The sequence below is a fragment of the Ictalurus punctatus genome, chromosome 7 (assembly GCF_001660625.3).
Source record: "Ictalurus punctatus breed USDA103 chromosome 7, Coco_2.0, whole genome shotgun sequence".
NCBI classification, from domain to species: Eukaryota; Metazoa; Chordata; class Actinopteri; order Siluriformes; family Ictaluridae; genus Ictalurus; species Ictalurus punctatus.
Window position 1 is genome coordinate 17,702,151 of NC_030422.2, and position 27,937 is coordinate 17,730,087.

General features: G+C 39.7%; 1 protein-coding gene across 3 annotated transcripts in view; it reads right to left on the minus strand.

Annotated features, from left to right (window-relative positions):
- exoc6b (exocyst complex component 6B) overlaps window positions 1-27,937 on the minus strand; it is a 106,859-nt gene that overhangs the window by 24,524 nt on the left and 54,398 nt on the right. For 2 of the 3 annotated variants that reach the window (XM_017471671.3, XM_053681360.1), the window contains exons 9-19: window positions 24,246-24,329; window positions 23,015-23,061; window positions 22,352-22,472; window positions 22,153-22,224; window positions 19,538-19,635; window positions 18,501-18,606; window positions 18,273-18,382; window positions 12,433-12,544; window positions 11,211-11,345; window positions 10,784-10,963; window positions 8,776-8,805 (exon numbers count right to left, since the gene is read on the minus strand). In XM_017471671.3, coding sequence (XP_017327160.1) covers window positions 8,776-8,805; window positions 10,784-10,963; window positions 11,211-11,345; window positions 12,433-12,544; window positions 18,273-18,382; window positions 18,501-18,606; window positions 19,538-19,635; window positions 22,153-22,224; window positions 22,352-22,472; window positions 23,015-23,061; window positions 24,246-24,329 — 1,095 coding nt within the window. The remainder of the gene's footprint in view (window positions 1-8,775; window positions 8,806-10,783; window positions 10,964-11,210; window positions 11,346-12,432; window positions 12,545-18,272; window positions 18,383-18,500; window positions 18,607-19,537; window positions 19,636-22,152; window positions 22,225-22,351; window positions 22,473-23,014; window positions 23,062-24,245; window positions 24,330-27,937) is intronic. The other variant, XM_017471673.3, reaches the window with a different exon arrangement.

A 27,937-nucleotide genomic window follows, 5' to 3' on the forward strand; every position in this document is an offset into this window, starting at 1 on the left:
TCAATTTATATCTCCCTCCAAATCCCACCAAATGGCAGGACATCACACAATATCTGCTATAAAACTAATGCAGGATAATCAAACCTATGCACACACTCAAATAAAATAGTACAAAACTGATCTTAGTAGAGTATACAATACTAAAACACACCAACACATACAAAACACAGACACATTAGCATACTAGTGAAAAAATATTTTGCTAAATAAATACTTAATATATATATAAATAAATACTTTCAAATATAGTTAAACCATTTGTGTGCCTCTCTCTTACAAAAACATATTAAAAAAAAAAAAAAAAAACCCTCAAATATGCCCTTGTCTGCTGTCCAATTCTTTTCTGAAGGAAATTTTCAGGATAGATCCAAAGCTTTTAATTTGATACTAAAGCTAAAAGACTTGAGTAGAGAACCTGGAATCTGTGGGATTTCTGACTAATAGTGTAAAAAATGAAAAACAAAAACACTACTACACTAGCTATTAGCAAAGCATAAAAAAATTATTCCAAATGGGTTTACTTCAGAGTGAATCTACAAAGCAGAAACAAACAGAAAGAGACAGTGAGATAGACGGAAAGAAAGAAAATCTAAATAAAAGGAGACAAAATAGAACGGCCCACATTAACTAGAATCCCATCCTGGGATGGCGATTGCTAAATTTGAGTGAAAACATGCTTTTAAAGGTTTTAAAATAAGTACTCTACTGAGACTCCAAGCCAGTATGGCATTCTATACTTACAAAATAACTTGAGTGCAGTTATTCGTTATTAATGAGGCTGATTTTTTCACCTTGTTTCACGATATACATTTTCTATAAAATGGGCAAAAAAAAAAAAATTACTGTTCAGTGGGGAAAATAAATAAATAAATCAAATGAAACCAGATAACCAAATTGAGCAAGTAGAAATATAGAAAAAAATGAGTCCAAGACAGCAAAAATAGCCCTGCTCTCTAGGTGTGAGGAATGGCATTACTCTCCCCTCTCAACGAGAGCAACGCAACCAAAAGTGGGTGACAGTAAGCTCATCTATTCAGAACAGAGCAGTTAGATGAATGTGGTCAGCTGATCAGTTCTAAAAATTAAAACAAAATGCAGTGCTCCAGCTGCCATCCAAAATCCTATCCTGCTCTCCACCGACCTAACACTGTTTAGTGCTAAAATTAGAAGTATTGACTTTAACCAATTAATGATTTGGCTGGCCTGCTGATTGCAGTAATTGATCAAACAGTGGAAGTAATGGGAGCTAAGAGATACAGCTGGACCAAAGCCTAAAGCCGGGGCAAGGAGACAGAGGAGTATGTCTGATAAATGGGAACTCTTCAGGGGATGTGAAAGAGGTGAGCAAGATTTGGTTTTGGTAAGATGCCTTTAACTGGGAATCATTGGGTTAGTGTAAATAATAATATGAACAAACTATAAATTTTCTTTTAGGCAGAGGTATTAAAGCGCACCTATTATGGTTTTGAAACATGCCTAATTTTGTTTTAAAGATCACATAGAATAGATTTACATGCATCCAAGGTCAAAAAACACTTTAACGTGCTCATAATTTAAATTGCAGCATTACCTTTTTCCCCCCACCAGTGTCTCAAACGACTCGTTCAATGATCCGTTCTAAAAGATTTAGTTTAAACTCCTCCTTTCAGAGAGCATACGTTGCTCTGAGTGGTCAGATGTCCCAGTCTGTTGTGATTGGTCTACCGCTCTCAGCGCGCGTCAAAAAAGAAACGCCCCTGTCTGTTCGCAAGCAGCCGATGAAGACGAGAGGCGGGGCTTTTTGTTACAAACCCAAGTAGGTTTGTACAGGAAGTAAATCTGGAATCACTAACGACTCGTTTCAGTTGTTCAGAATCGGTTCCTTCTATTAGGAGTCAATAACCACGTTTGTAATGCGCTTTGATTTTTGAAACTTTGCAGACGTTTTTACAAACAGCTCTAACACATAGTACATGAAAAGTAATATTTGAAAAACCATAATAGGTGCACTTTAATATATAGAATTATTTGACCTGTATTTGAGAATACTTGGTTGTGCAGCTGACATCCGTGCAACACTTCCACCAGCAGCTGATCAGCCTCTTGCCATCATGAAAGTTTTCTGGCCCACCCGTGTTCACTTTGACTTCATGTACATTGGCTTCTGACAATGAACCGCATATTTCTGTTCCTACCATGGCATCTCACTATTTGCTCCTGGGTACCAAACTGTCAATTTTAAAAGGTGCTGGTTGTAATTTCAAAGTTTTTCCTGTTTAATAATCATGCAATTTTCAAAAAAATGTGAAAATTTTTTAAATTCATGATATGGTACTACAATAGACACGGCCTAGTCCAGGCTTTTTGCTTCTGGCCTTGCAATTAGCTTCTCAACACCAGCCAGAACAAAACTGCTCAGTTCTGCCACTTTTCGGTAAAAGAGTCAAGACATACACAGCTTCAATAGAGAAAGCAGGGTCTGGTGTATTATTGCTGTAGTTCATCCCACAGGCAGCAGAAATGAGAAATCACACACTGCTTCTTTAAATAGTCTTATACTGGCTTGCATATGTTTCGGCAAAAGGACTGCACATGTCCACATGCATATGTACAAACATGTTGACAAGAGGAACATCTTAATCCTGATCTTCCTTTCATGAGAAGCTGATTATATTTGTGAACAGAATTATGATTTAAGACACACGCATAAACTTTCCCACAAAAGATTACACACACGTTTATTTGACCAACCAAATCTTGCAAAACATGAAAGCAAAGAATTAGGTGAAACCAAGGGCCAGAAGAGATGACAGCTGAGAAGACAATAAAGCTGAAAAAAGCATAGCCCCATATTGATGCTTTTGCATGTGGATGCCAGTGAATCCAGTTGATCAATGTTAAGTGATCTGTTACATTTAGCAACCTTTTCAGGTCAACGTTAGAGGTTACAGGTAAAACGGTTGTATTCAAACACTTATAATTAATCAAACACCCCACTGATCGCCAGTTTGTTACATACCTCTTTTTCAGACACACACTCAGTCATGATGTGGTCTAACCCAGTCAGCCTTTAATCAGGTTAAAGCACTTTCAGGCCTAACTAGGCGATTACGGATGATTAGGGTGCCTGTGCGGCACTACAGTGATTAAAAAATAAACACGCTTGCTTTCTGGCCGCTCGTCTCTGCATTCCTAATAGCTGTAATAAATCATGTGGGCCAAAGGAAGAGTGGCTGTTTGTTGTTTCTTTTCCTCATTGTGAAATGAAAACCCCACGATTACCTGTCTCCTGCCGAGGCCATTACAATCACTCACGCGCGCGGCTCATCTGGTGTGATTGGAGCAAAAGGCTTTATTGATTTGGCATAGTTAACATTTGTGTACAGATTTTGCATGAGAGAGAGTAATAATGGAACCCTAATGTGGAAATATCATGCCCACCCAGTATTGATGGGAAGTGGGTTAAACAATAAAGAAGAAGAAGAGAGAGAGAGAGAGAATAAATAAATAAATAAGTCAGCACCATTAGTGTGACAATGTGTACCAGTGTAGCGTGACGATGTGTATTGTGGAGTAGGATTTAACAAATGTGTTCCTACAGCAGGCCAAATCTGTGCACATCTTAAATCTGATTACAAAGTACAAGCGACCAAATCCGATTTGTTTACTTGGACTGTAGTTACATTTGCCTTGCATAGCTACATTACACAGGCATGCAGACATTGATTAGTGTGAGGCAAGGAAATGTTCATAAGTTAGTTTGCTACCAACAGGGAAATTTGACAGCAGATATGTCTTATACTAAGGGCAACATCCAGTCACGGTTCTCAACATATCTGGCACAAACAACAGAAACAAAAACTTTTCATAACGGAGAGTTATAAACAAGAATAGAGGACAAGCCATGTGTTCACACTGCTCCAAACCCAGGTAGTCTGCTCCTCTGACCTACCTTTATGCTTATTTGTGCACGTTACAGTTCTTGTTGCAAATTTCTAGAGAAAAAAAACTAAGAAAAGAAAAGTATCTACTTCACAAAGCAGTCACATACGCACACACAAGTGCAGTGGTTTAATGAAATGCTGTCGTTTCTTTCTCATGTTCATTACAAGGCAAGAATATAACGATGAAGGATAACCTCTCAATACCTGGCTCCTTCTTTACCTGTACACCATATACATAAATGCTTCACTGACAGTCTGGAAAATCCTGAATCACAAACTTATAGCTTAAATGACAATTAAAAATAACTGATCAGGAGAATCCTTTGTACCGGGATATATGACACGCGTACATTCGGTCACACTGTCCGAGAACTGTGGCACATGCGTCCTCGATGCACACACACACAGACATATGCAGGACTATTCACATGTTCTCACACACATGCAGTGCTAAACAGATCGATTAAAGCTGTACCGGGTAACGTGGGAGCCTGCATGTCCCGAGACCAGGACCGTTCCCTAAGGTAGACAAAGAATCAGTTCACAGGGCCGTTTTTGTGCGTCTCCTGGGTTCTGTTTCACACAGAGGGAAGCTTAGGAAGGTACACCCCTCTCACAGTAGCACACTTGTTTTACAATTCAGGGCAGAGGCATGTTAACAATTAGCTAAGGACATTGACAGGGAGAGAGAATGAAGGAGAATGAAGGAGAGGGTGAGCAATAGGTAGCCAGAGTGCTTTATTAAAGAAGGACTCGTCAAAGCCCTCATTAAAAAGCACTCGGCAGCACACGGCTGTGAAAATAATCACACAACAGAGAACATATCAGTGGAGTACAGTGCTAGACACAAAAGAGACATACAGAAATAATACAGGACATAAAACAGGAAGGGGAGTGAATTTAAGGAAAGTAAAAGAATAAAATAAAGATGCTTGAAGATTTTAACATGAGAGTAGAATTACAGAGGTGCTGGCCAAGTATGTACTGAAATTTCCACCAATAATTTTTCATCTAACAGCCAAAAGGGTCACTTTTTGGTTTTTGCTTGTTTTTAATTGAAAGGTTTAAATAGCAAATCATTTATGTGGTTTTGTCTTATAATAAAATAAAACATATCAATAAAATAACACAATGAATCAAAGTATGGATGAATTCATTCATGATGATAAAAGAAATAGTAAAAATTGCTCTCCTGAATCACCAGAACATTGATCAGTGCTGCAAGATCCATGTGATTGAGGTACTTTCAAATAGCTTGAGGCTGGTAGTTGGGACTTGCCAAAGCTACATGGTGGAATTATCATCACTACTGGACAATTCATTCATAAGCCCATGAGGTAAAACTACACTGCAAAAAAACAAGTTTTACAACACACTCATATTTCAAAATGTTTCTCCCTGCCAATCACTCTTCCCAAAAAGGAAGTGTACACTGTAAACAAGAACTGTAAATTAATTCCATTCCAGCATTCATTACGCTCCCCTTATACCGTGGTGTGTCTGAATACTCGATTCTGATTGGTTGGAAGGTGTGCGTTCAAACCCTCTAATGAATAGGTAGTTCCAGTCAGTTTAATCACCGTACTAAATTAACGCACTACCTACAAACAACTGTAAACATAGTAACATACAGTTACAGCTGCATTCAGTAGTTAAACCCACAGCTTTATTATTAGTACGCGGCACAGAGACGCAGATAATTCACAAACATCTCTGTCTCTCTCAAATAACTATACTATAATTCATTCAAATAAATGTAATCTTACTGCACAAATGTATCCCTGTGTATGATTTAGAGCGGGCAGAATTCTAGATCTAACGGCCCATATATATATATATATATATATATATATATATATATATATATATATATATATATATATATATATATATATATATATATATATATATATATATATATATATATATATACACACACTATAATTAACAGAAATTAACTGTTACTGTTATCCTTTCAGTCAAATTTTCACTGCAAACATCAACGACAGCTTTAAATTATCAATGCTGGCAAGTGACCATGGTATAAGCGGGATAATCCATGGCTAGGTGTGCATTACACTATCTTAATACACTGCACGTCACGCATTATAATCGTGTAATGCACACCTAGCCATGGATTATCCCTTACATAGTGCATGAAGTTCCAACACTTTTCTTTCTGTGAATACTTCCAGTTTTCGAAAAACACACACAGCTCTGGTGGTCTCCCACATTATACACACACACACAAACACTTCTGCAGTGACATTATCACCGTCGGAACCCAAACCGACCTTTACTGGCAGCTTGTGCCCTACTGTGTATGCACATGTGGAAATATTCATTTGTATATCCGAATTTCAGTGTATATTTGTACACACCCTCATACAGACATTAAAAAGCATCCATTTTAAATAACTGCAATGCCAGTGTTTTAGGAGTAGCCCACTGTTCTGTAACCACTAGAAAAAAATTTTTTAATAGTTCCTCCATTTGTTGCCATTAGAATAGAGACTGCTGTGCTGAAGGTATTTTCTTCATATACGAGACTGGAGACAGTGAACGGTAAACTGCGGTGGTTTCACGCTTTAGAATGGCTGGAGATGCATGCACCACATGTTCTACAAAATTCGGTATCATGTAATCGGGGCATCATGGGATACAGAAGCAGAACACCGCAGCAGAGTAGGACTTTACTCGTGCGTAATGCACGTTTCAGGACAGCCTGCCAAAGTAGAGAGATTTAATCCACAGTTATGAGCTGCTCTGACTCAGAAGGTATTCTAGACTGTTTGTGAAAGAGTCAGCCTTGAGGCCATGCAGGAATTGGAGCAGAGAGCTTTCAGCTGCACTGAGCGTGCTTTCCTCAGTCCATTTTTTTTTTTTTTTTTAAACCTCATGAAGGATACGTTGGCTAGAACCGTTTTTTGTGTCCCCTTGTCTAGACATGATGACGTGATGCCAGAACAATTCTTTTGGTTATAGCAAAAAGGGAAAAATATATTTTTGTGGTTATTCCTTTATGCCAGTCAGTCTTTTTTTTTGTTCTTCTTCCCTTGTTGCCTCCATCTTTAAGAACATATAAGGCTTGTGCTTGCAAGATTTTATGCATTAAATCTCCTTTAAAAAGAGTTCCCCATCATGTTTGGTTATGTGTGCTGTCCTTATATACGCAATACTCAGACCGGACCATCAAATCAAAAAAGTATTACATGGTATAATACAATAAAATTTAATGCAATTCAAGGTTAGGAGTGCGGGTCAGGGGCTAAATGTGCTTAGCTATTCTGTTCAATTTCAGTTCAATTGTATTCCATTTCTATAGCGCTTTTAAAAGCAGCAGCTTTACAGAAATATATACTTAGATCCCTAATGAGCAAACCAGAGGTAACAGTGACAAGGAAAAGCTCCGAGTTGACACGAGAACCAGAGAAGACCCAGACTCAAACGGGGGACCAGACAGTGAGATAATTCTATACAGGTGTAGAAGAGTAAAGTCAAACAGTAGTCAGGGTTTTTCGAAAGAACCTTCAGTCTGAGCATATTGTGAATAAGAGTCTTGGGATGAGCACGGGACAGTCTTTATGATTAGGGCAGCAGTTCGCTGAAGGTACATAACGCCAGCGTCCAGGTAAGATTACCACTCTAAGATATTGAAGCCTGTTTAGAAATATTTTTGGAGGACTCTAAAGAGTGAGTGTCCATTTTGCTTCAAACTTTTCAACTAAAACTCTGCAAAAAAAAAAAGAAATGTCCCTATTTCAGGACTGTATTTTAAAGATCATTTTGTAAAACCCAAATAAGCTTAACAGATCTTTATTGGAAAGGGTGTAAACAATGTTTTTCATGCTTGTTCAATGAACCATAATCAATTATTGCACATGTACCTGTGGAACAGTCCTTAAGACATGTACAGTTTACATGTGGTAGGCAATTAAGGTCAGAGTTACAATAATTTAGGACACTAAAGAGACATTTATTCTGACTCTGAAAAACACCAGAAGAAAGATGTCTAGGGTTCCTGCTCACCTGCGTGAACATGCCACAGGCCTGCTGCAGGGAGGCATGAGGACTGCAGATGTGACCAGAGCAATAAACTGCAATGTCTGTAATGTAAGACGCCTAAGACAGTGCTACAGGGAGACAGGAAGGACAGCTGATCGTCCTTGCCGCGGAAAATTACATGTAAACATGTGCCCCCCCAAGACATGATCAAGAACTTGCAAATGTCTTGGTGAAAGAGTGGAGTAACATCTCACAGCAAGAACTGACAAATCTGGTGCAGTCCATGAGGATGACATGCACTGTAGTACTTAAAGCAGCTGGAGGACACCAGATACTGATTGCTACTTTTAATATTGACCCCCCCCTTTGTTCAGGGACTCATTATTCCATTTCTGTTCGTCAAATGTCTGTGAAACTTATTCAATTTATGTCTCAGTTGTTAAATATTTACACATGTTAAGAAATTTGCTGGAAATAAAAGCAGTTGAACGTGAGCGGACGTTTCTTTTTTTGTTGAGTTTATTAAAAAGGCAAAGTAAGTACAGGAATGCTCGAGTGAATTTCAGCAAGTGCTTCAATTCCAAATGGGTCTAAGTGCATTGACCAAATGCCTCCAAAGGCCAAGGTTAATAATGCCTGACAAATTGTGCACTCTACATTCGGTCCCAAAAGCAGCCTATTAAGGGCCTCAAAATAAATCCAACCACTGTTTCATTACAACACACAATATATGTCATTGAATCAAAACGAGCCTTCAGAAGAACAACATGCGGTAGTGCTACACTGCAATCATGACTCATGGTTAAGATTATGCCAGCATTTAAGCACACACGGCAGCCATACTCACCGGCAGTCTGGCGTGTTCTATAGGATTGCCCTAAAGAGGAGAGAGAGGAGGAGGAAAGGGACTGTTTTTAGGTCATAGGTCATATTTATGACTGTGCCTTAGGGATTATGACCTGTGATTTAGGGATTATACATAAAGACTGATGACCATGCTGTTTTCTAATTCTTTCATGGAAACCCAAATCTCTCTAGGAGTGTCACTGCTGGGTGTGTAGTGGGTGGGCAAAGACAAGGGTGTTCGCATGACTGATGAAGCTGTGGCTTCAGATACCTGTTTTCCACTACCAGATGCTGGTGCTGGTTCTGGAGCAAGTTAAGGAAATAAGCAAACCTTTTCTAGAACTTGAAAGTAAAACACTACATAAACACAGATGGAGGTTTACTAATAAATGGCCTACAAATGATATCAATCATGGTGGATTTTATGTTGTACTTCTGGTTTTGAGAACTTATTTTATCTTCCAAACTCAAATAGCATTTACACAGAACCAAAGATCTTCTCATCATCTGTGATTATACACAAACAATGAAGCAGGTTTTTGTTTTTCTCTTTTTAATTTTTTGCACAGATGGATAAGAAAATATAAGCATTAGTACAAAGTTCCTGTTTAGTTTGCTGTCATCCCTTCAAAAACCTTCAGAAAACTTTTTTTTTTTTTTTTTTTTTTTTTTAAATCAACGACAAAGCTCTTTTTAATGAAAATAACTTGGTTGCTGGATATATAATGGTGACTAAATGAAATCGGTCCATGAACATTTTTGTGCTGGACGGTTAAACAGCAATTCCAGAACCAGCACCGACACTTCTTCTGTGAAAAAAGGCCGACAGCCACCTGCGCACCACTGCGGGCCTGAAATCCACATCTACGTGCCACTGCTAATTCGCACACGCATGGCTGCATTTTCATGGAGATGGAATGGTCAAGCTTGAGCAGGATGAAGGCAAAGTTCTAAGACGAGGATTCAGATGCAAAAACAAGAAAATACAAAAACGTCAAGGACTGAGTGAGTAGGACTAAAACTATATGTGTGTAAAATAAGAGACCATTGGCAAATGCTGCTCCTTCAGCTGAAATCCACCCGAAAATGTGCAGGTTGTTATTTTTCTGAAAAGGGGCACATCCCCCACAGCCAATGCTGGGTCAGAGGGCATTGTGAGATTTAGGAGATTACAGGAGGGGGAAAGGGGGGCTGCTGGAAGCAGCTTTCAGCGCCTCTGTAAGGGGACAGAGGCCACTGTGTAACCCTGGGGGCCAGCTCTGGCACTGGGACTCTTAGCACTGCTAATCCAGCAAGGGAAGGATGTTTAGCAGAGGCCCATGGAAGGGAATGTTAAGGAAAGCTTTTGTCTGGCTTAAATCCGCTTTAGGTCATGGGTCAAGGCCAGGCTGTTCCAAGGGCATCAAGTTCCCCAATATGAGCTATATCTAGGTCATGCCATCGGCTCTCTTTAGCTCAATGGCAGCTGGGAGGGTAACTCGGAGGCCCTGCATGATGGTTCCCAATCCTCTTACTGCACTGATCTCACTTAACCTGAACTCCAAGTTCAAGTGCAGTGTGCTCATAATCCCCTTTAAAGCAATAGGCTCGACAGACAAGAGCTCCATGGAACATTAAAGTTATAAAGTAACCTTTCTAACAACTTTACGTCCCAAGATTTGTCAGACGTGTGAACATGTAAATGTAAAATAACAAAAGGATTTTACAAAGGTATGTAATAGCACGGCCAGAATAAGTCCATCTGAAGCATGACTGATAAGCATGCTGTAATACAAGTGTACGTGTGCTTTCACAGACAGAGCAGGTTTTGTATTTAGAAAATGTAAAACGCACTGGTGCACTTTAAAATAAAATGAAAATGGAAGCAACCTCCATACTGAATGAAATTGTGCGAGTGTGTGCGTGAGTGAGTGTGTATGTGAGTGAGTGAGTGTGTGAGTGATGTGTGAGTGAGAGGGAGTGAGTGAGTGTGAGCACATATGTATGTGTACGAGTGAAAGGCAACTCACAGGCAGATGTGTGAACACAGCAAAGGTGCTGCAGAGGAAGGCAATGAGGTCACTCAGGTAGTCACTGGCCTCACCCCCCCCTTGAGCTGCCATCCAATCATAATCTGCCAGCTGCAGGAACTGATCAATCTTTAGGTTCAGGTTAGTGTAGATCTCCTCTTCTGCTGTATGCCTTGCATCCTACACACACCCAAGCCACATGTGTACACATACCCACACTTGTACATACACCACAATCCAGCAATAGTTATGTTAATGTTATCAAAACAATCCTGCACTATATATGAACTTGGCAGACAGAGACACAATAAATACAACTTGTATTTAATATTACACCAGTAACATCAGCGTCATGTTAACATCAATTTATGTAATGCCAAAGTATACACGTAGGTTTTTAAGTTTTGGTAAGTGGGTTCACTCCTACCTTAAAGGTGGAGGTGCCGTACAGTTTGGTGATGTTAACTGTGTCTGGAGGCACGTTGGTGATGTTGGAGATGAACTCTTCCAGGCAGTGGCATGACAACTCGAGGTGCGTCGTGTTAACGATGATTTGAACCAACTAGATAAATCAGATACAGTTCCGTGTTTTATTTCATCATAGTGACAGGATGAACATTGATGGTCTATAAGCTTACAGCAGAAAAAGAGGTGCCACTGGGTAACACACAATCTTCCTAAATGCTGCATAGAAAACAAAGGAATTTGGGACCCTGCAAATCTCAGCCTACAGAGTTACAGGTAGTTCCTAAACTGCTCCTCCTGCAGTGCTGTGCATTGTTAGATGGGGTTACTCAGAAACACAGAACAGGCTGGTCTCAGTTCAGTCAGTGAGCCAGGGTTCAAGGGTGCAAATGCAGGCCAGGGCTGTCAGCAACCATGCGAAACACAGTATACTAATTTAGGCCAGACCTCAGTACATTTTCCCTAGGCTCGCTACACCCTGCATGGAGGAAGCTCCAGAACAGTGCCTGGGTCAAACATCCGAACTTCCACACAACCAGTGAACTACAGAAGCTGAAGGTTTCTGATATCTGATCTGGCATTAAACACAGAGGTGTGTGTGTGTGCGTGTGTTTATTAGGGGGAGGCGGTGGAAGGGTTTTTCGCCGGAGAGAGGTAGCGTGAGAGTGGGCAAGCGGCACATTGCCCTTTCAGTGAACTACCTCAAAATCATCACCAAAACTCCCCCACTCTTTACCCCACATCTTTGGCTCTGTTCAATCAATGGCACCCAGCTGAACTCTCTATCTGGAGTGGTAAGATTATAAACAGGGCTGAAAGGAAGCGGGAAGCTAACATTTCTGCATCGATAGTGGAAGGAACAGACTAAACACACTCAAAAGAGAGAGCCACAGCCGGCTGGACTGAGAGCAGGGTGGAATAAGCGAGGAAGGGCAATGGTAGGTATAATGGGGTCCTGAAGAAGGTGTAAAAAGTGTGCTTCTTTGGCTGAACGTGAGAATGAAAAGGTGCATCACACTAGGTAGGATTGACTCAAAAAAGCCTGGCATGAGCCATTGTCCAAGAATTTGAATTCAGCCAGTGTGCAAGTGATGTACTGTTCATGTTAACACACTAGCTTTTCAACTTTAAGAGCACAGAACTCTAATGTTGGCCTACTTATAAAAGCCCATAAAGCATCTCACCTCTGCTAATCCCACATTCTTCTTCTTAATGGCATACTGCAGGCAGTTACTGAGGGTTCTTGTGAGCAGCAAGTTTGTAGACTTGCGTATCATGTCATCAATTTCTGTAGAACTGAAGCCAAGAATACCGTGATTAGAAAAACCAGCATGTAGGACTTCTACATTCTCAGGTCAGTACAAAAACATTTTAGGTTTCCAGCACAAAATGTAATGTTACAGAAAAATATGTGTGTGTCAGTAAAGAAACCAGAATATTAAGTGGTAAGAGACACTTTTCAGACAAAAAAAAAAACACAATGATAGCTACTGGGAGTTTCTGCAAAAATAAGAAGCAAATGTGACAGTCAAAGTCTCCAGAAAAACCGTGGCTGGTTCTGCAAGATGCTCAATAAAACTTACAGCTCATTTCCTTATAAAACTGCACTAATTCTACCAGAGACGACCATTTTTTTTTTTTTTTAAAGCAAAGGGTTGTCACACCAAATACTGCCTTTGCTTCATTTATTTCTCAACGAAGAAACATTTAATTTCATTATTTTTGAAGGCATCTTTGCTCTACAGCATTTCTTTGTATGTACCTAAGACTTTTGCACAGTACTGTATATTATATCAGTGGCCTACAGTTACTCAGACAGTTTGAGAGCTGAAACAAACAAGAAGTTCTCTGGGACGGATTTCAATCTGCATTATACTGAGGCAAACCAACCAAACCACAAGCTTGAATGTCTAATTATCCCAGCTCTTGACAGAAGAACGAGAGGCCAGATTCGAGCGAGAATGAGATAAAGCAAAACAGAGCCAGAAATAGATCAACAGAGAGAAACGGCAAGATAGAGACAGGGAGAACACAGTTTGGGATCTACAACAGTGAATGACACATCGTGGCCTGCAACTCTACATGCCCTAACGCTAGAAATGAAGCAAACCACATCAGCACACACAGAGCATAAATCATAAAATCAACACAGCGAGGAGAAGAGGGGGAGAGAGAGAAATAGAGAAATAGAGAGAGAGAGAGAGAGAGAGAGAGAGAGAGAGAGAGAGAGAGAGAGAGAGCGCACTTCTCTTTTCCACTTTCGCTGTGGAAGAGTGAATTTTGATGGAGAGTGGGTCAGGAAATGGCACAAGTGGGGCTAATTATGCAGTGAATTATCCTTGTTACCATAAGTACAGCTGGAAGCATCTTCTCTACCTCCCCTCTACCGGGAAAGAGAGAAGAAAGGAGCAAGAGAGAGAGAGAAAAAAGAAAGGAGCAAGAGAGAGAGAGAGAAAGATGAGAACAATGTGTCCCCGGATGGAAATTAGTACAAAACAAGCGCGCAATGGCTTTTTCTCTCTGGGTACCAAACACATTCCTTATAAATTACTAAATTGCCTCACATTGTGTCAAGAGAAGCAAAGGAAGAATTTCAGAAACATTCTCTCCTCGGTGGGGGGGGGGGGGGGGAGAATTCCTTCAACTTGGCAATAAGATGGACAGAGCAAGAGTGGAAAAAAAGGATGCTGAGAGATGGACGAATGGCTTTCAATGGGAATAGCTCAATGAAGCAACAATACTGGTTCAGGTCTAATGACAAGCAGTCGGGAAACTAAGTCGTAGAACTCCTAGACCACAAATGTGGTGTGAGACCAAAAACTTTGTAAAAATATTTTAAAGATACACATAAATATGTGTGTGTATATATATATATATATATATATATTATATATATTATATATATATATATATATATATATATATATATATATATATATATATAAAAGCTGGAAATATACAGATTAAAGCACAATCAACTGTTTGTTCTTCCATTGATTCACTTAGTGTGACAGACCATGGCCAGCATACATACCATAAAATATCTTAATACAAGATCTCAATAAAACTGTAGAGGTCATGTAGAGGAAAGTAGCTGGAAATCAGTAGGATAATTAAGTCCATTAGACAAACAAAAGGAAGGAAATGTGTGTGCAGAGGAGGAGAGAAAGATGGATTGTATTGTACTGAATCTTTGTTCACTGATTCATCAAAAGGAGTTAAAAGCCAAGCTAGCTGCCTGTTTATGGACTATTGAACCATCACATTCATGCACATCAGGACCTGCATGGAGTAAAGGTTAGCTGCTACATGGAACTGCTTCAACATCTGTAAAACAACTTCAAAATGCATCCTTTCTCGCTTGGGGTTCAAGGTTCAGCAGACATTCAGATGGGAGACATTTTGAATGTTAAGAGAAATTCCTCCAGTCTGGTCCAACCACCTGCACATGGGCCAGTGCAAACCCCCCCCCTTCCTCCTTACTGCACCTCATCTTAATATTAGTGGAGAGAAACCACAAGGCCTAATTGCCTCCGGTGGACTGGTCTGGGTAGAATGCAGAATCAATGCTCCTCTCCTTTGGTCTGTCAATCACAGGTTTCCATTTCCTGTAGCACTAGCTTGACCCCTGCATCCTCACACATGCACACAACTATGCACAGACGCACATGCAGACACACATGTATACACAGATTCCTTTACCAGAGGCTCGATTTCAGATTGGTCTGGCCCTCACTGTTCTGCTCCTGTGCTAACAAGGACACAGCATTGCAGAGAAATATGACTAATATCTGAAAATTCATCTAGCGAAGTGCTTATTTGATGGCACTGATAAATTAACACAGAGAGTAAGGGGGATTCTGGCTTTATTTGGAGCTCCAAGACTCCACATGCTGAGGCATGGTCTTTCCAGCCCCCAGCCAAAAAAAGAAGGGAATGTTTATTTTTGAATTTAAACAGACACCCGAGCACAAGGATTGGCCATGTTCCGAAAACCACACAGAACATGTCTGGTGGCTGTGGTAGTGAAGAGAACAAGAATGGGAGAAGCCAAACTGTGGCCGCAGATAGAGAGGCCACTAGAGGAACAGGAGGCCACAGCACTATCAAACTACTGATTTCCCCGGCTCAATACAGACTCTAACATATGATCTCATAGAGATGGTTTACATATCCAGCTTTGGAGGCTCTCTCAAACCTCATTCAAGTTAAGTTAAGCTGAATGGTCTTCAAGATCCAGACGAAGTAATGGCCAAATGTGAGTGGCTAAATTCACGAGAAGTCAGACAAAACAATGCAGTGTGGTTCAAGCCAGATAAGCTCTGGTTTTGGAGAATTAGTAGTCTTAATTGTCTTGTTTACTGATATTATGATACAAAACCTCAACTGATCTGAGAATTTCCTGTCTAATCATCCAAATGGATATCAGCTGGCTTCAGAGACTTGGATATTAGCAATTGCACGTTAGACCATGTCCTAGACACAATTCATCACCATTGTTTGATTCCGGATAGGTAATTTGGTAGGAGAAAGGATATGGTGGCTTTTCATTGACCCCATTACTACAGTAGCAACTCACACCTTATACACAGACGACCAGCAAGCCAGATCAGTTCCTGAGGCAACCAGACCTGAAATGCTGAGAGATAACCCAAAGCAAACTAAGCTGTGTGGTTTCTTGCTTCCTTCTGCAATCAGTGGAGGCCCAATGCTTTCCACTTGGCTGGAAGCACCAAAGTCAATAGCATTGTGACTGTGGCCTCTGACCTTGATCTTATGGCATGACTGCTGGTGCCAGACCTGCTAGTGTGAGATTTCCTAGGATGTTCATGCACAATAATCTTACAGCCAATAGAATAGTGACAAAAACAAAAAACATCCACTAAGCAGTAGTTCCTCAGCCTTAAATGCCGTGTTCAACACCTCTGAAAGAGGTCAGAGAAGAACAGCCAGACTGATTCAAGCTGAAATGAAAGCAATGGTAACTCAAATAACCAGTCTTTACAGCTGTGCTGAGCAGAAAAGCATTTCAGAATGCACAACATGCTGAACCTTGAAATGGATGGGCTAAAACTAGGGCTAGGCGGTACAGCTAAAAAATGGATCACGATATAATGTTTCATATAATCTGGTATCGATAATTATTGATCAATTTTAATCTTTAAATGACCAATAATAAAAAAAAGTTTTGAATTTAACCACTGTATTTGTAATTTACCCACTTTATTAAGGCAAACAACAAAATAGAATTGAAACAAATATCTTCTCTTGGATCTTATATGAAGATTAAATAAGTGTTAAAGAAACTCTTGAACTTAATAAATTAAATGTTACAAAATGTGTGCAATGTAAAAGTGTAAAAAAGGCAAACGGGAGATCAACATCACGTTATAGTGCAGGATGGTGCAGAACCTGGTGCTCTGCTTTGTGCTCAGCCTGTTAGCATAGTTAGCCTAGCCTCGTATAAAACTTCCACTTTAACTCTTACTTCCAGACAACACTGTGCTGAGGTCCGCGTCTGCTCCGAGGACACTCACTGTCCTCCCCAGAGCCGAAATTTTAACAGATATCACAAAAAAAACAGCTAAACGTCACATTTATTCCTTGCCTGCTGTTCAGAGTCACACACATTGTACATGTGTGGAGCATGCACACTACAAGTATCTCGCAGCTTGTTTCTCTGTACTTGGCCGGGACGTTGTTGTTGTGTGTAAGCTTTAAAAAAAAAAAAAAAAAAAAAAAACAACAACAACATGTTCTGATGTGGGTCAGATGAAAAGAAACCAAAAAAAAAAAAAAAAAAAAAAAAAACTGGCAAGGGCAAGCTGGCATTTCCTTATTTTTTTTATTATTCACAATCTCCTCAACAGGCTCTGAACTCATTTCCGCATGTGTTTGTGTGCTCTGATGCCACATGGCGACGACACAACCGAACCCCACAGATACGCAGCTTGTTATTGGCTGTTTGCTTGTCACTAGTAGCACACTGTTATCAAGGCATATGATAGGCTGTTTACGATCCAGGGACGGCGCACGCTTGAGGGTTGTTGATTCATGTCTGTTTACAAATTTATCGAGCGTTATGCCGAACATTTTTCTATCGTTACCGATAAAGGTGCACGATAAATACCGATACCGTTTTATCGCCCAGCCCTAGCTACAACATCAGAAGACCACAGTGGTTCCACTCCTGTCAGTCAAGAACAGGAAGCTGAGCCTACATTGTGCAGTTGAAGACGGGGAAAAACATGAGCTGATTTCTCCAATTGTATAATATTAGCAATGTTATGCCTAGGAAAAATGTTTGAAAAGGGAAAGATAAGTTTTGGAGCCATTTGTGGCTGGGTAAAAGAGGACTACATGGAATGCCCATTCTTCCAAGTAAGCTTGAGGTAAGAAGGATTTTATATTAGCATGCGTGGTAGATTTGCAACTCACTGTATGAGGGGAATAGGCATGTAGTCTGGTAACTTTATTAATTAATGTGGATGTTTTATACCATTTAAACATGTATGTTCTGCCCATTGCCGCTACCGTATTTATGGTTGTCCAGAGATTTTATCATCCTATGCAGTCCTTCTATTGGTGGCTTTCAGACAACTGCCACAGAGATTAGCCTAAATAAAGCTTCCAGACAGTAGACTAAAATCCCAATAACTTTTAACAAATGTCATTGCAAGACTAAGAAGAAATACATTTAAGCATGTCATGTCAGTGTGTCATTCTGTGTATATATATATATATATATATATATATATATATATATATATATATATATATATATATATATATATATATATATATATATATATTTTTTTTTTTTTTATTTATTTTTTTTCAATGCCTGAAAATTACAAACAGCTATATTATTGGCATAATTTCTTTTGGCAAACCTAGCAGCATTTCTGGCTGCTGTCTGTCTTGTAGCAAAATTTAAAAATAGGTGGTGAGGTAAATGAAGTCTTCATCTACTAACAGAAAGAAAAGCAATAGTTGTAGTTTTGTGTATGGTTTTTGTTGTTACCTAAGGTGCAGGTCCTCAGAGTATTTGAGGCAAGCATATATAAACTCTTTGAGTTGGGAGTAGACTTTGGGTACAAATTCAGAAAATGGGAACTTCTTTGGGAAAGGCATCTGTGTGAAGTGAAACATAATTACGCATTATTTGTCTAACAGGACCAATGATGTGGCAGTTAGAGATTGATAAGTATATTCAAGTATAGTAAAGTATACTGAAGCTTTTGTAACAGACCATGTCTAGTTCTGAGTCTTGGAAGGGGAACTGGCTTGTGATTTGCCGGTACTCTTCTTCTGTTGCTGTAGGGATAGGACTGTAATTGTCCTGATCAAGGATTTTCCTGGAAAAGAATGAAAACTTGTTCACTTTAAAGACAGGCTCATTTTAATACGTCTCTGAATCCACACAAGTAATTGAAATAATTAAGGGAAAATTTTTATATTTCACATTTTTTGGTTTATAAATATATGTATTTGGTGCAAAAACGAGGCTTCTACTGGACACAGCTCAATAAAGAGTGGAACTGATTTTAGAAACTTCGATACCACTACTGCAACAGCTATACAATCATACTCATCATAAGTAATACTTGATAATGAACAGAATATCTATAATATAAAGTCTCATATTCAGATTTTGGTTTTATAGAAAATTGATCACTATTTTAATACATAAAGAAATACATACACAAGTAACCTTTCACAAAACTGCATGTGTGTTTGCGTGCAATCCATAGCAAATCATTTTTTTCATTTTCCACATAGCCAGAGCAGAACAAATCCAAAGCAGTGAAATCCAAGGCCTTCTATTTTTATGGACTGAGTCAAAGTCAGGTCAGAATGTCTCAGAGAACGCCACTCCAATGTTCAAATCATGTCCGCTCTCAGGACTCAGGCCTGCCAATTTTAACATAGCTCTCCATGGAGCTCTAAGTTTTAAGCTTTCCACAATAGACCAGCATTTTTGTGCTTTCTAAATTATTTTAATAGCATACAAAACCCCGGCAACTTAGAATTGTTTTGAAGGAATATTCCTCCTTCGAGGAATATTAAGCACTTCTATTGTACTGGGCATTCAATGTGCATCTCACAATTAACAAAAATAAATAAATAAAAAATAGTGAGAAATACATAGAGATAGAGAGAGAGAGAGAGAGAGAGAGAGAGAGAGAGAGAGAGTCGTATTCAGAGAAAACATGCGTGGGAATATGAAGACAGAATATGATTCACAAGGAAGAGAGATGAAAACACATATTTAGAGATCTTTCTCACCTAAAGGACTGATTCCACTTCTTCAGCAAAATCTCTCCATATTGATCTCTCATCTCAAGCACCATGTCAAACAGCTGGTTCACGGGAAACCCATAACCCTGGAAAACACCAAACAGCAAGATATAAAAAGGACATACAAAAAGTGGACAGCACCAAGTTTAGATCCATTTGTATCACTTACTAATCTAGCTTCACATAGTTAAGTCTCACTGTAGCCTACATTTCAGACTACAACGGGAAATATGCGAGGCTGCTGTTTATAGATTATAGCTCAACCTTCAACACAATAGTTCCACACAGACTGGCCTCCAAGCTCAGGGACCTCAGCCTTAATGCTCCAACTCTGTGACTTCCTCACAGGCAGACCCCAAGTAGTGAGACTGGGCCAGTTTATCTCCAACACAATCACCCTGAGCCCCACAAGGTTGGGTCCTGAGCCCACTGCTCTACTCTGTCTACACACATGACTGTGTGTCCTCTCACAGCTCCACCTCTATCGTCAAGTTTGTTGACAACACAGTGGTTATGGGACTCATCTCCAACAACGACGAGGCCGCCTACCTTGACAAGGTGGAGAAACCTGTAGCTTGGTGCCAGGCTAACAGTCTCTCCTTGAACGTCAGTAAAACCAAGGAGCTGGTTGTGGACTTCAGGAACAGGCCACAGAGGAACTACACCCCACTCGAGATCAGCGGGACCCCCGTGGAGAGTGTGAGCAGCTTCATGTACCTTGGAGTACACGTCTCTGCAGATCTGACCTGGACGCATCACGCTAAAGCTCAGGTAATCAAAGTCATACAACGGTTGTACCATCTGAGACCGCTGAGGAAATTCAGGGTCTCCCCAGCGATTCTGAAAACTTCCTATACTGGGGCTATAGAAAGTTTACTGACTTAGTGCATCTTAGTATGATACAGAAACCGCTCTATCCAGGACCACAAAGCCCTGCAGGGAGTGGTGCGTTTAGCGGGGCGCATCACCGGGTCTGCTCTCCCCTCTCTGAATGACATGTACACCAGGCGATGCGGTACAAGAGCTGCTAAAATCATCAGGGACTCTACCCAGCCTGGTAACTGTCTGTTTAGCCTTTTGCAATCAGGCAAGCGCTTTCTAATCTGATGACTAAAACTCAACATGGACATATCCTCCATAAAGACCCCTTAGGACTCCATAAAAACTCGACAGCACTCTGCACTCCACTGACATTCCGTATACTGCACTTTGCATCATTGAGACAGGTAACATACTGCATATTTTGTACAATATCTGCTTACAATGTACACCCCTGTTTGCACATTACTGTACATATATTTCATATCTTATTTTTATTTCTTTTTATTCTATTCATTCTGTTATTTTTAATTTAGTATTTAATGCACAGTCTAAAGAGGAGGTGTATAGGTGACAAATAAAAATAAAATCTTGAATTTAAATTATATGGTACTGCAACAGTGTCAAAGGAAATATGAAGTACAATTAGAGGTACCCGTTAGGAATTACAAGATATATAATACATATCTAGAAATACTGTAATGGCAATAATTAAGGAAGGTTAAACCCAATAAAACAGCCTTTATATAGGGCTGTTAACACGTGTATTTCGATCCACCAGTCTCAGCCTCAGACACTCAGTCGACACTAGTAGACTTAGCCGGTGATGAATGTCAGAATCTATCTAGTTACAGTCCAAATGGCTATCCATACATCCACACTAAATTGAAACCTCACTTTTGAACTCCAGTGACCCCAGTGAGCTGTTATTTGTCAGGATAAAGTGACTAGATTGAAGAAAGATGGTGAATTTCACAGCATCTGATCTTTAAATGGTATAATTTTTTTTTTCTTTTAAATAGTTCGTGGCAGTGGTAGTGCAGCATTTATGGCTCTGGACTACTGCTCAGAAGGTTGTGAGCTTGAATCCCACTTCCATCAAGTTCCTACAGTTGGGTAATTGAGCAAGGCCCTTAACCTTCATCTGCTTCACCCAATTTCAAGTGGCTTTCGTTAAATTGTCTACCTTAACCATAAATATAAATGCATTAAACAGATATATTCTTACATGTTTGCTGATGATCTAAAAGAAAATCTTTATGCTTCAAGCCTGGTCAACCCTTTGAGAACAGCCACCAGGCTCTTTTATTTATAAGGCAATATTAAGCAAAATATTTAGATTAGAAAAAGATTAGAAAAAGTAGAGAGAACTCCTACAGAAAGATATTTAATCCAAATAGATTATCAGATTATCCATCAACAAAGTGCAGACTATAGTACAATGGAAATATGTCATTATCTACATGATGACGCTGCCTTGATATGGAAGGAACTCATTTTAGCCGACTCTGGCTAGATTGCTAGTCTAAATTGTAGTCTTGCAACACGGGTTTTGAGTGTCTAATGCTAAGACTATATTAAACTACATCATTCCACACTGCTGCTCGGTCTGTTTCTTTTAGTCACGTTTTCGCCATCTCTCAGCCCTATATGTCAAGGTTGTTTGTAATGTTAGTAAAATGACCTCTTCCTGTAACACTAGGCAGTTCTTGAACATGCTGAGTTATACCAAGTACCTGACTGCAAGACTATGAGCAAAGACCTGTAATGTGTCTGTAACTGACCTGTAATGTGTCTGCAAACAGGACTATAAGGCTTTTCAGGTCCAGAATCAGGTCAGGGTCAGTGCAGTATGACTATTAAAGATAACAGAAGGTACATCGTTTAGGACCAGGCAGTGTATCATTCAATACCAGGGCACTGAGACAATACATTACAGTAGATAGACTCCAACAGAATCTGCAATGAGCTACACAAACATACCGAGTGAGTACGTAGCGCTGCAATGGTCTTTGACAGAGCTAGTTCCCATAACTCCTCCACATAAGCTCTGTTCACTAGGCCTTTTGTTGTATGCAGGATGTGGTCCTCCACTACAAAAAAACTACAAAAGGAGTACATCAATGGAAAAGTTACATAACATAAGGATGAAGACACAGAGCTGTTATAGTAAGTACATAGCCATTTCTCTCCATAATCAGGATATCTCTATAGCACCATGCTCAGAAAACAGAGGGATGTAAGCAAACTGGTCAGTCCAGCAACACATCCCTATTTCCCCAGACATCCTGTTGCAACAGTGCCCAGGGAACAGTCTGTGCCACCACGATGTTTGCAGAAGCCTCGTCTCCCGACATCCACCTTTCCGATATTCCCACCCAGATGCTTGGAATAAAACCTATCTGCCAGTCCATATCCCTAAGCCCATAAATCATACAGCCTGGCAGCTTTTCCAACAGCTCCCGGATGGAATATTGGTAATATTGGGTTTGCCTTTGAGTGAGGGGATGGTTTGGAAAGCGCAGGGAATACCGAGCGAAATACCGCTATACGCTTGCCATTTTCAATTACTTCCTTTAATACAAGTGAGTTTCATTACATTTAATGATGTTAATTAAAATTCAGAGAAATGTCCATAAAGCTTACCCTACAATTTGATTGAAGTACTGCCTGTATCCCTCCAAGGTTTCGTGCTGTGGTCCACACATAGTGTGTAGAGGAAGGGGGGAAAAAAAGAAGAGAAAAGAAAAAAAGAGAGAAAAAAAAGGACAACAATGAAATGTTTAAATACGAGTCTTCATCAAAACCAGTCTACATGTCAACAAAAAGGTAGTTACTGCTCTATGAGTCATACATGGTCTATAATGTATCATTTAAACATAATATTTTGTAAGCAAACATTTACTTCATGTCTGGACAATTTCTCAATGGGATAAATCACAAAATTAAAAATAAAAATAAATGGACTCATATTCTGTTACACAAAATAAACGCAACTATCCTCACAAAACCTTGAGAATCATAATTTGTTCCAAAATCATTTCCCAAACTATTCTTGTTCATTTAGACTAATAGCGACTATGACTAGGTTCATTATGTGCGTCCTTTTCATCAACTTCTGATGATGGCCAATAATGATGATAATGCTTATTTATACAATGTTTTTCTAATACTTTCTAAGGTCCTTGAACAAAAACAAAACAGACTAATAGGAAGAAGAAAGATGAAAAGTCTTGGGAGAAAAGGAAGGTTTTAAATTGACTCTTAATCTGGGAGAAGGAAGTGTATTTTGGGGTTTATGGACCAGTACTGGTAGACCCGAGAGTCTGAGCAGGGGTGTAGGAGCTTAGAGGGATAAGGCAGGGCAATGGCATGTATTGTTTTGTAAGTGAGAAGTAAGAGTTTGTATTTGATTCTTAAGTAGGAATATAGTTTTTGTGCATTTGAATGTAAAATGGGTAGCCAGTATAATGAATCGATTCATTTTTACTGGTTCTAACTATCAAAAGTGGCTTTTGCTTGTTCTTTTAAATAATAATAAATGAAATAATTTTCAGGTCTGTTGACTTATGAAAGAAAGAAAATAGAAAATAACCTTTGTGTTATTTTTATTTATTTATAATATACATATACATATATATACATAATATATATATATATATATATATATATATATATATATATATATATATATATATATATACATACACACACACACACACACACACACACACACACATACATATACATACACACACACACACACGTAAAACACAGTGAAATACTTTTCGTCACATATCCAAGCTTGTCGGATGCTGGGTCAGAGCCCAGGTCAACTATAGTGAGCCCCTGAAAAAGTGGAAATGTCAAGGCATACCATGTTCGAATGTGGCTGCAACACTAGTCGAGCTTGTTTCCTCCTCTGTTTCCTGTAGTAGTTCTCAAACGTATCCCGGGCACCCTGGGTCGAAAATAAATAAATAAATAAATAAAAGTATTTAATCATCAGCAATGAATAAAAAAAAAAAAACTGAGATGTGATATTACAACTATGCTGCAATTTGATTTGACAAGTGCCAAGTGAACAGATGAAGGGAAAAGGAGCAGAATGGATGGCGTGATCTGGTTTTCTTCTGGCAAAATCATTCAGTGATAAGGCACAATGATTTCCACTCAAGAATCACAATCAACCTTAAAATAAGGGCAAATCAGTCACACTTTCCAAATACCAAAGCACAATTTAGACTGTGATTACTATAGGGGCCTGGCAGACAAAAAAAAAAAAAGCCTCATTTAGTAAAAGGCTTAATGAGTTTGGCCTTTGTCGAAATGTTCAGAATTGACAGTCACCGTTGCTTTCCATTCCAGCGCAGTCCTTATCTGAGCAAGTGTCCAGTGTGGAGCACAGAGGTCCCAACTATGAAAAACAGCAGACACCAACAGGGAAGGGATGAAAGAGAAAAGGACAGAAAAACACTGCCTTAAGTGATAAGGTTATCACTTGGTTCTGGTAGGACTGTTCTAGTTCTCCCTCTCTGACCCATAGATAACATATAGCCAGGGTTACACACACACACACACACACACACACACACACACACACCTGCATCTTTATAATTCAGGGTCTGGTGGTTCAGTAATTCTGAAATTATTTGGCATGGATGACTAACAAAAAGTGAAAACTACAAAGGACAGCTACAGGCATACATGGCACAGACATTCTGAAAAATAATCAAAAAATATTTCCTTTATTCCTCAAATGCTATACAAAGTTAGACGCAGTACACCAGCAGGTCCCAGAGAGAGATGGTAGAGGTTGAAAGATACAGCATGTCACTGTGCATGACCCTGTACTAAAGGGACGTGAACATATTTTCTTAACTCTGAGCTCCTCTGCCAACTCTACTCCTTCATTTCCTGGCAAGAGGGAAGTCTGTTTCCTCCCTGATATAAACATGCACATACTCACGCACACGCACACATTCTGCAGCAAGTGGCAGGTCATCGGTTGGTGAAAAGAGTCTGACCTGGGCAACCCAAAGCATGACCTTGGATAGCTCTCAGTGTTCTGGAGTAAGCGCTAGATGTAGACTGGCACTTGAAGGATTTTTTTTGGTCTGTGCAGATTAGTTTAGCAACATACACAAGTGGGATGTTCATTACTGGGAAAGAACAGATATGTTCCAAATGTTTGGGTTATTGTTTTTTTTTTTTTTTTAATGCTTGTATGAAAAGGTTCACATGGCAACTAGTTGAAACTAGACATGGGCATCGGGACTGGGATCTCATGGGACAAAACAAAAACAAGAGAAGGTTTTTTTTTTTATTCAGTTTCGAGAAAGCAGTCAGATATTGAAGCTCGTGGGACAAAGAAAGACCATGAAACGGCGGTGTGGCATTTAGAGCAACTTTAGTAACTGCCTGGTCATGGTCATTACTAGTTTGTTTACATTTTGGAAAATAGATCCAATGAAATTAATTAGAAAATATTGCAAGCAGGTACAAACAAAAACAATAAATGTGTATGTTACGTCCCTGGATGTAAAGGTTTCTTTTCCCTGTTGTTTATTTGATTTCTTGGTGTTGTGATGTGTAGTGTGTGCAGTTCTTTCGCTCTCCCCTCTCCCTCCGTGCGGTGTTTAACTGGCCTCAGAGATGGGAGATTACATGGAGGAGTTGGAGGTTTTAAATGCTAGGAAAGACGGCAGTGGGAGAGAGCTATTCAGGTAAGTGTCATTTATGCTCCTGTTACGCTCCTGTTAGTTGGGTATAGTAGTTATTGGTCAGTTAGGGAGTAAGGGAAGGCTCTTGAACCTTATTTGGTTTATATTTATTTTATTTTTTTTGTTTGTTAGGCAAGTTCAATTTAATTCCCCTTTAGTTAGAAACCTTTTTATTTATTATTTTGGCCTGAACCCCTCCTGAAGATTCACACTTCCTATTATGTCTTTGCGAATAAAGAGCTACTTTTTTGGTGGATATCGCTCTGCGATGTGTGTGAGCTGGGACAGGAGAGCGGAGACATCCATTTAGAATCCTAGTCCTGTCAATTTTTTATTTATTTATTTTTTGGTCACTGGCATTCCCAACCCTAGACTGGGGAGGTCGTGACATGTGACAGGATTAAAAATCCAGTTATCAGTTATGGACAAGAGTGATGTAGCTGAGGTTAAGGAACTGTCAGAGCTATAATTCACACACATGCGGACAGTGCTGGCATTTCTACATCGGTTCCTCTGACCTCTGGTTGTAAATAAATGCTAAGAAACTGCATCTTGTAAAAGCACATCTACTGTAATATGCAATTCAATAGGTAAGAAAACATTCTCTGGGTAATACTTAGAATATCTTCATGATATATTGCTCTATTACATGCAAAATAGCAATCTGAAATATAATGAGAACCCATAAATGTGCACCACCTGTTCAAATGTACATTCTGAAACCATGTTGAAAAACGTAAATACATTATATGGCCGAAAGTATGTGGACACCTGACCATCACACCCAAAAGTGGGTCTTCTCCAAAACTGTTGCCCCAAAGCTGGAGCACACAAAGACATCCAAAACAACTGTATTTGTATTTGACTGCATACTAGGCCTCCTCGCCCAACATCAGCGCCTGACCTCACTAATGATCTTATGGCTGAATGAGCAAACCCCCAGGGTCACACACGAAAATACAGTGGAAAGCCTTCCCAGAAGAGGAGAGGTTATTATATCAGCAGCAATGGGGGGACTAAATCTGGAATGAGCTGTTCAACAAGCACATATGGGGCATGATGATCAGGTGCCCACAAACTTTTATAACTAATATAGTGTATGTTAAATGTTCATGGCTATATTATTTATATATTATTTACAGCCTGTGAAGAGTGTGTGCCTGCTACCTTGTCAGAATGTGTAGATATAGTTATGGCATTACATAGGGGCGGCTGTGGCTCAGTTTGCAGAGCGGGTTGCCCACTAATCGTAGGGTTGGCGGTTCGATTCCCGGCCCACATGACTCCAAATGCCGAAGTGTTCTTGGGCAAGACACTGAACCCCAAAATGCTCCCGATGGCAAGATAGTGCCTTGCATGGCAGCTCTTCTACCATTGGTGTGCGAGTGTGTGTGAATGGGTGAATGACACACAGTGTAAAGCGCTTTGGATAAAAGCACTATATAAGTGTACCATTTACCATTACAGCAGCTGTGTTTTGGCCCTCGGACTGTGGATCTTAATTCTTTTTAAATGGATTGCTCTAAAATAATGGCTCCACCTGTGCCAGGTGTCCAGCCTGATCCTAAATCAGGGTGTAGTAGGGCTCATATGTATTCTACAGGATTGATGATTCCACTGCATGTGTGCTGGCTTTGCTCCACTTCATCTATACCAGGATCAGACAGACAAACAGAAAGACAGTCTGGTCTCAAACACTGGAGGTCTCTGGTAGTCTGTGAAGTCTGCCATTCATCAAAATCAATGCATGACCTTGATCTGCAATCTTGGCTGCAAGCGGCATCCCTGATGGCTCTTGGCTTGGGTAGATTCAGTGTTTCAAAGAAAGGCCAAAAGGACATGAGAG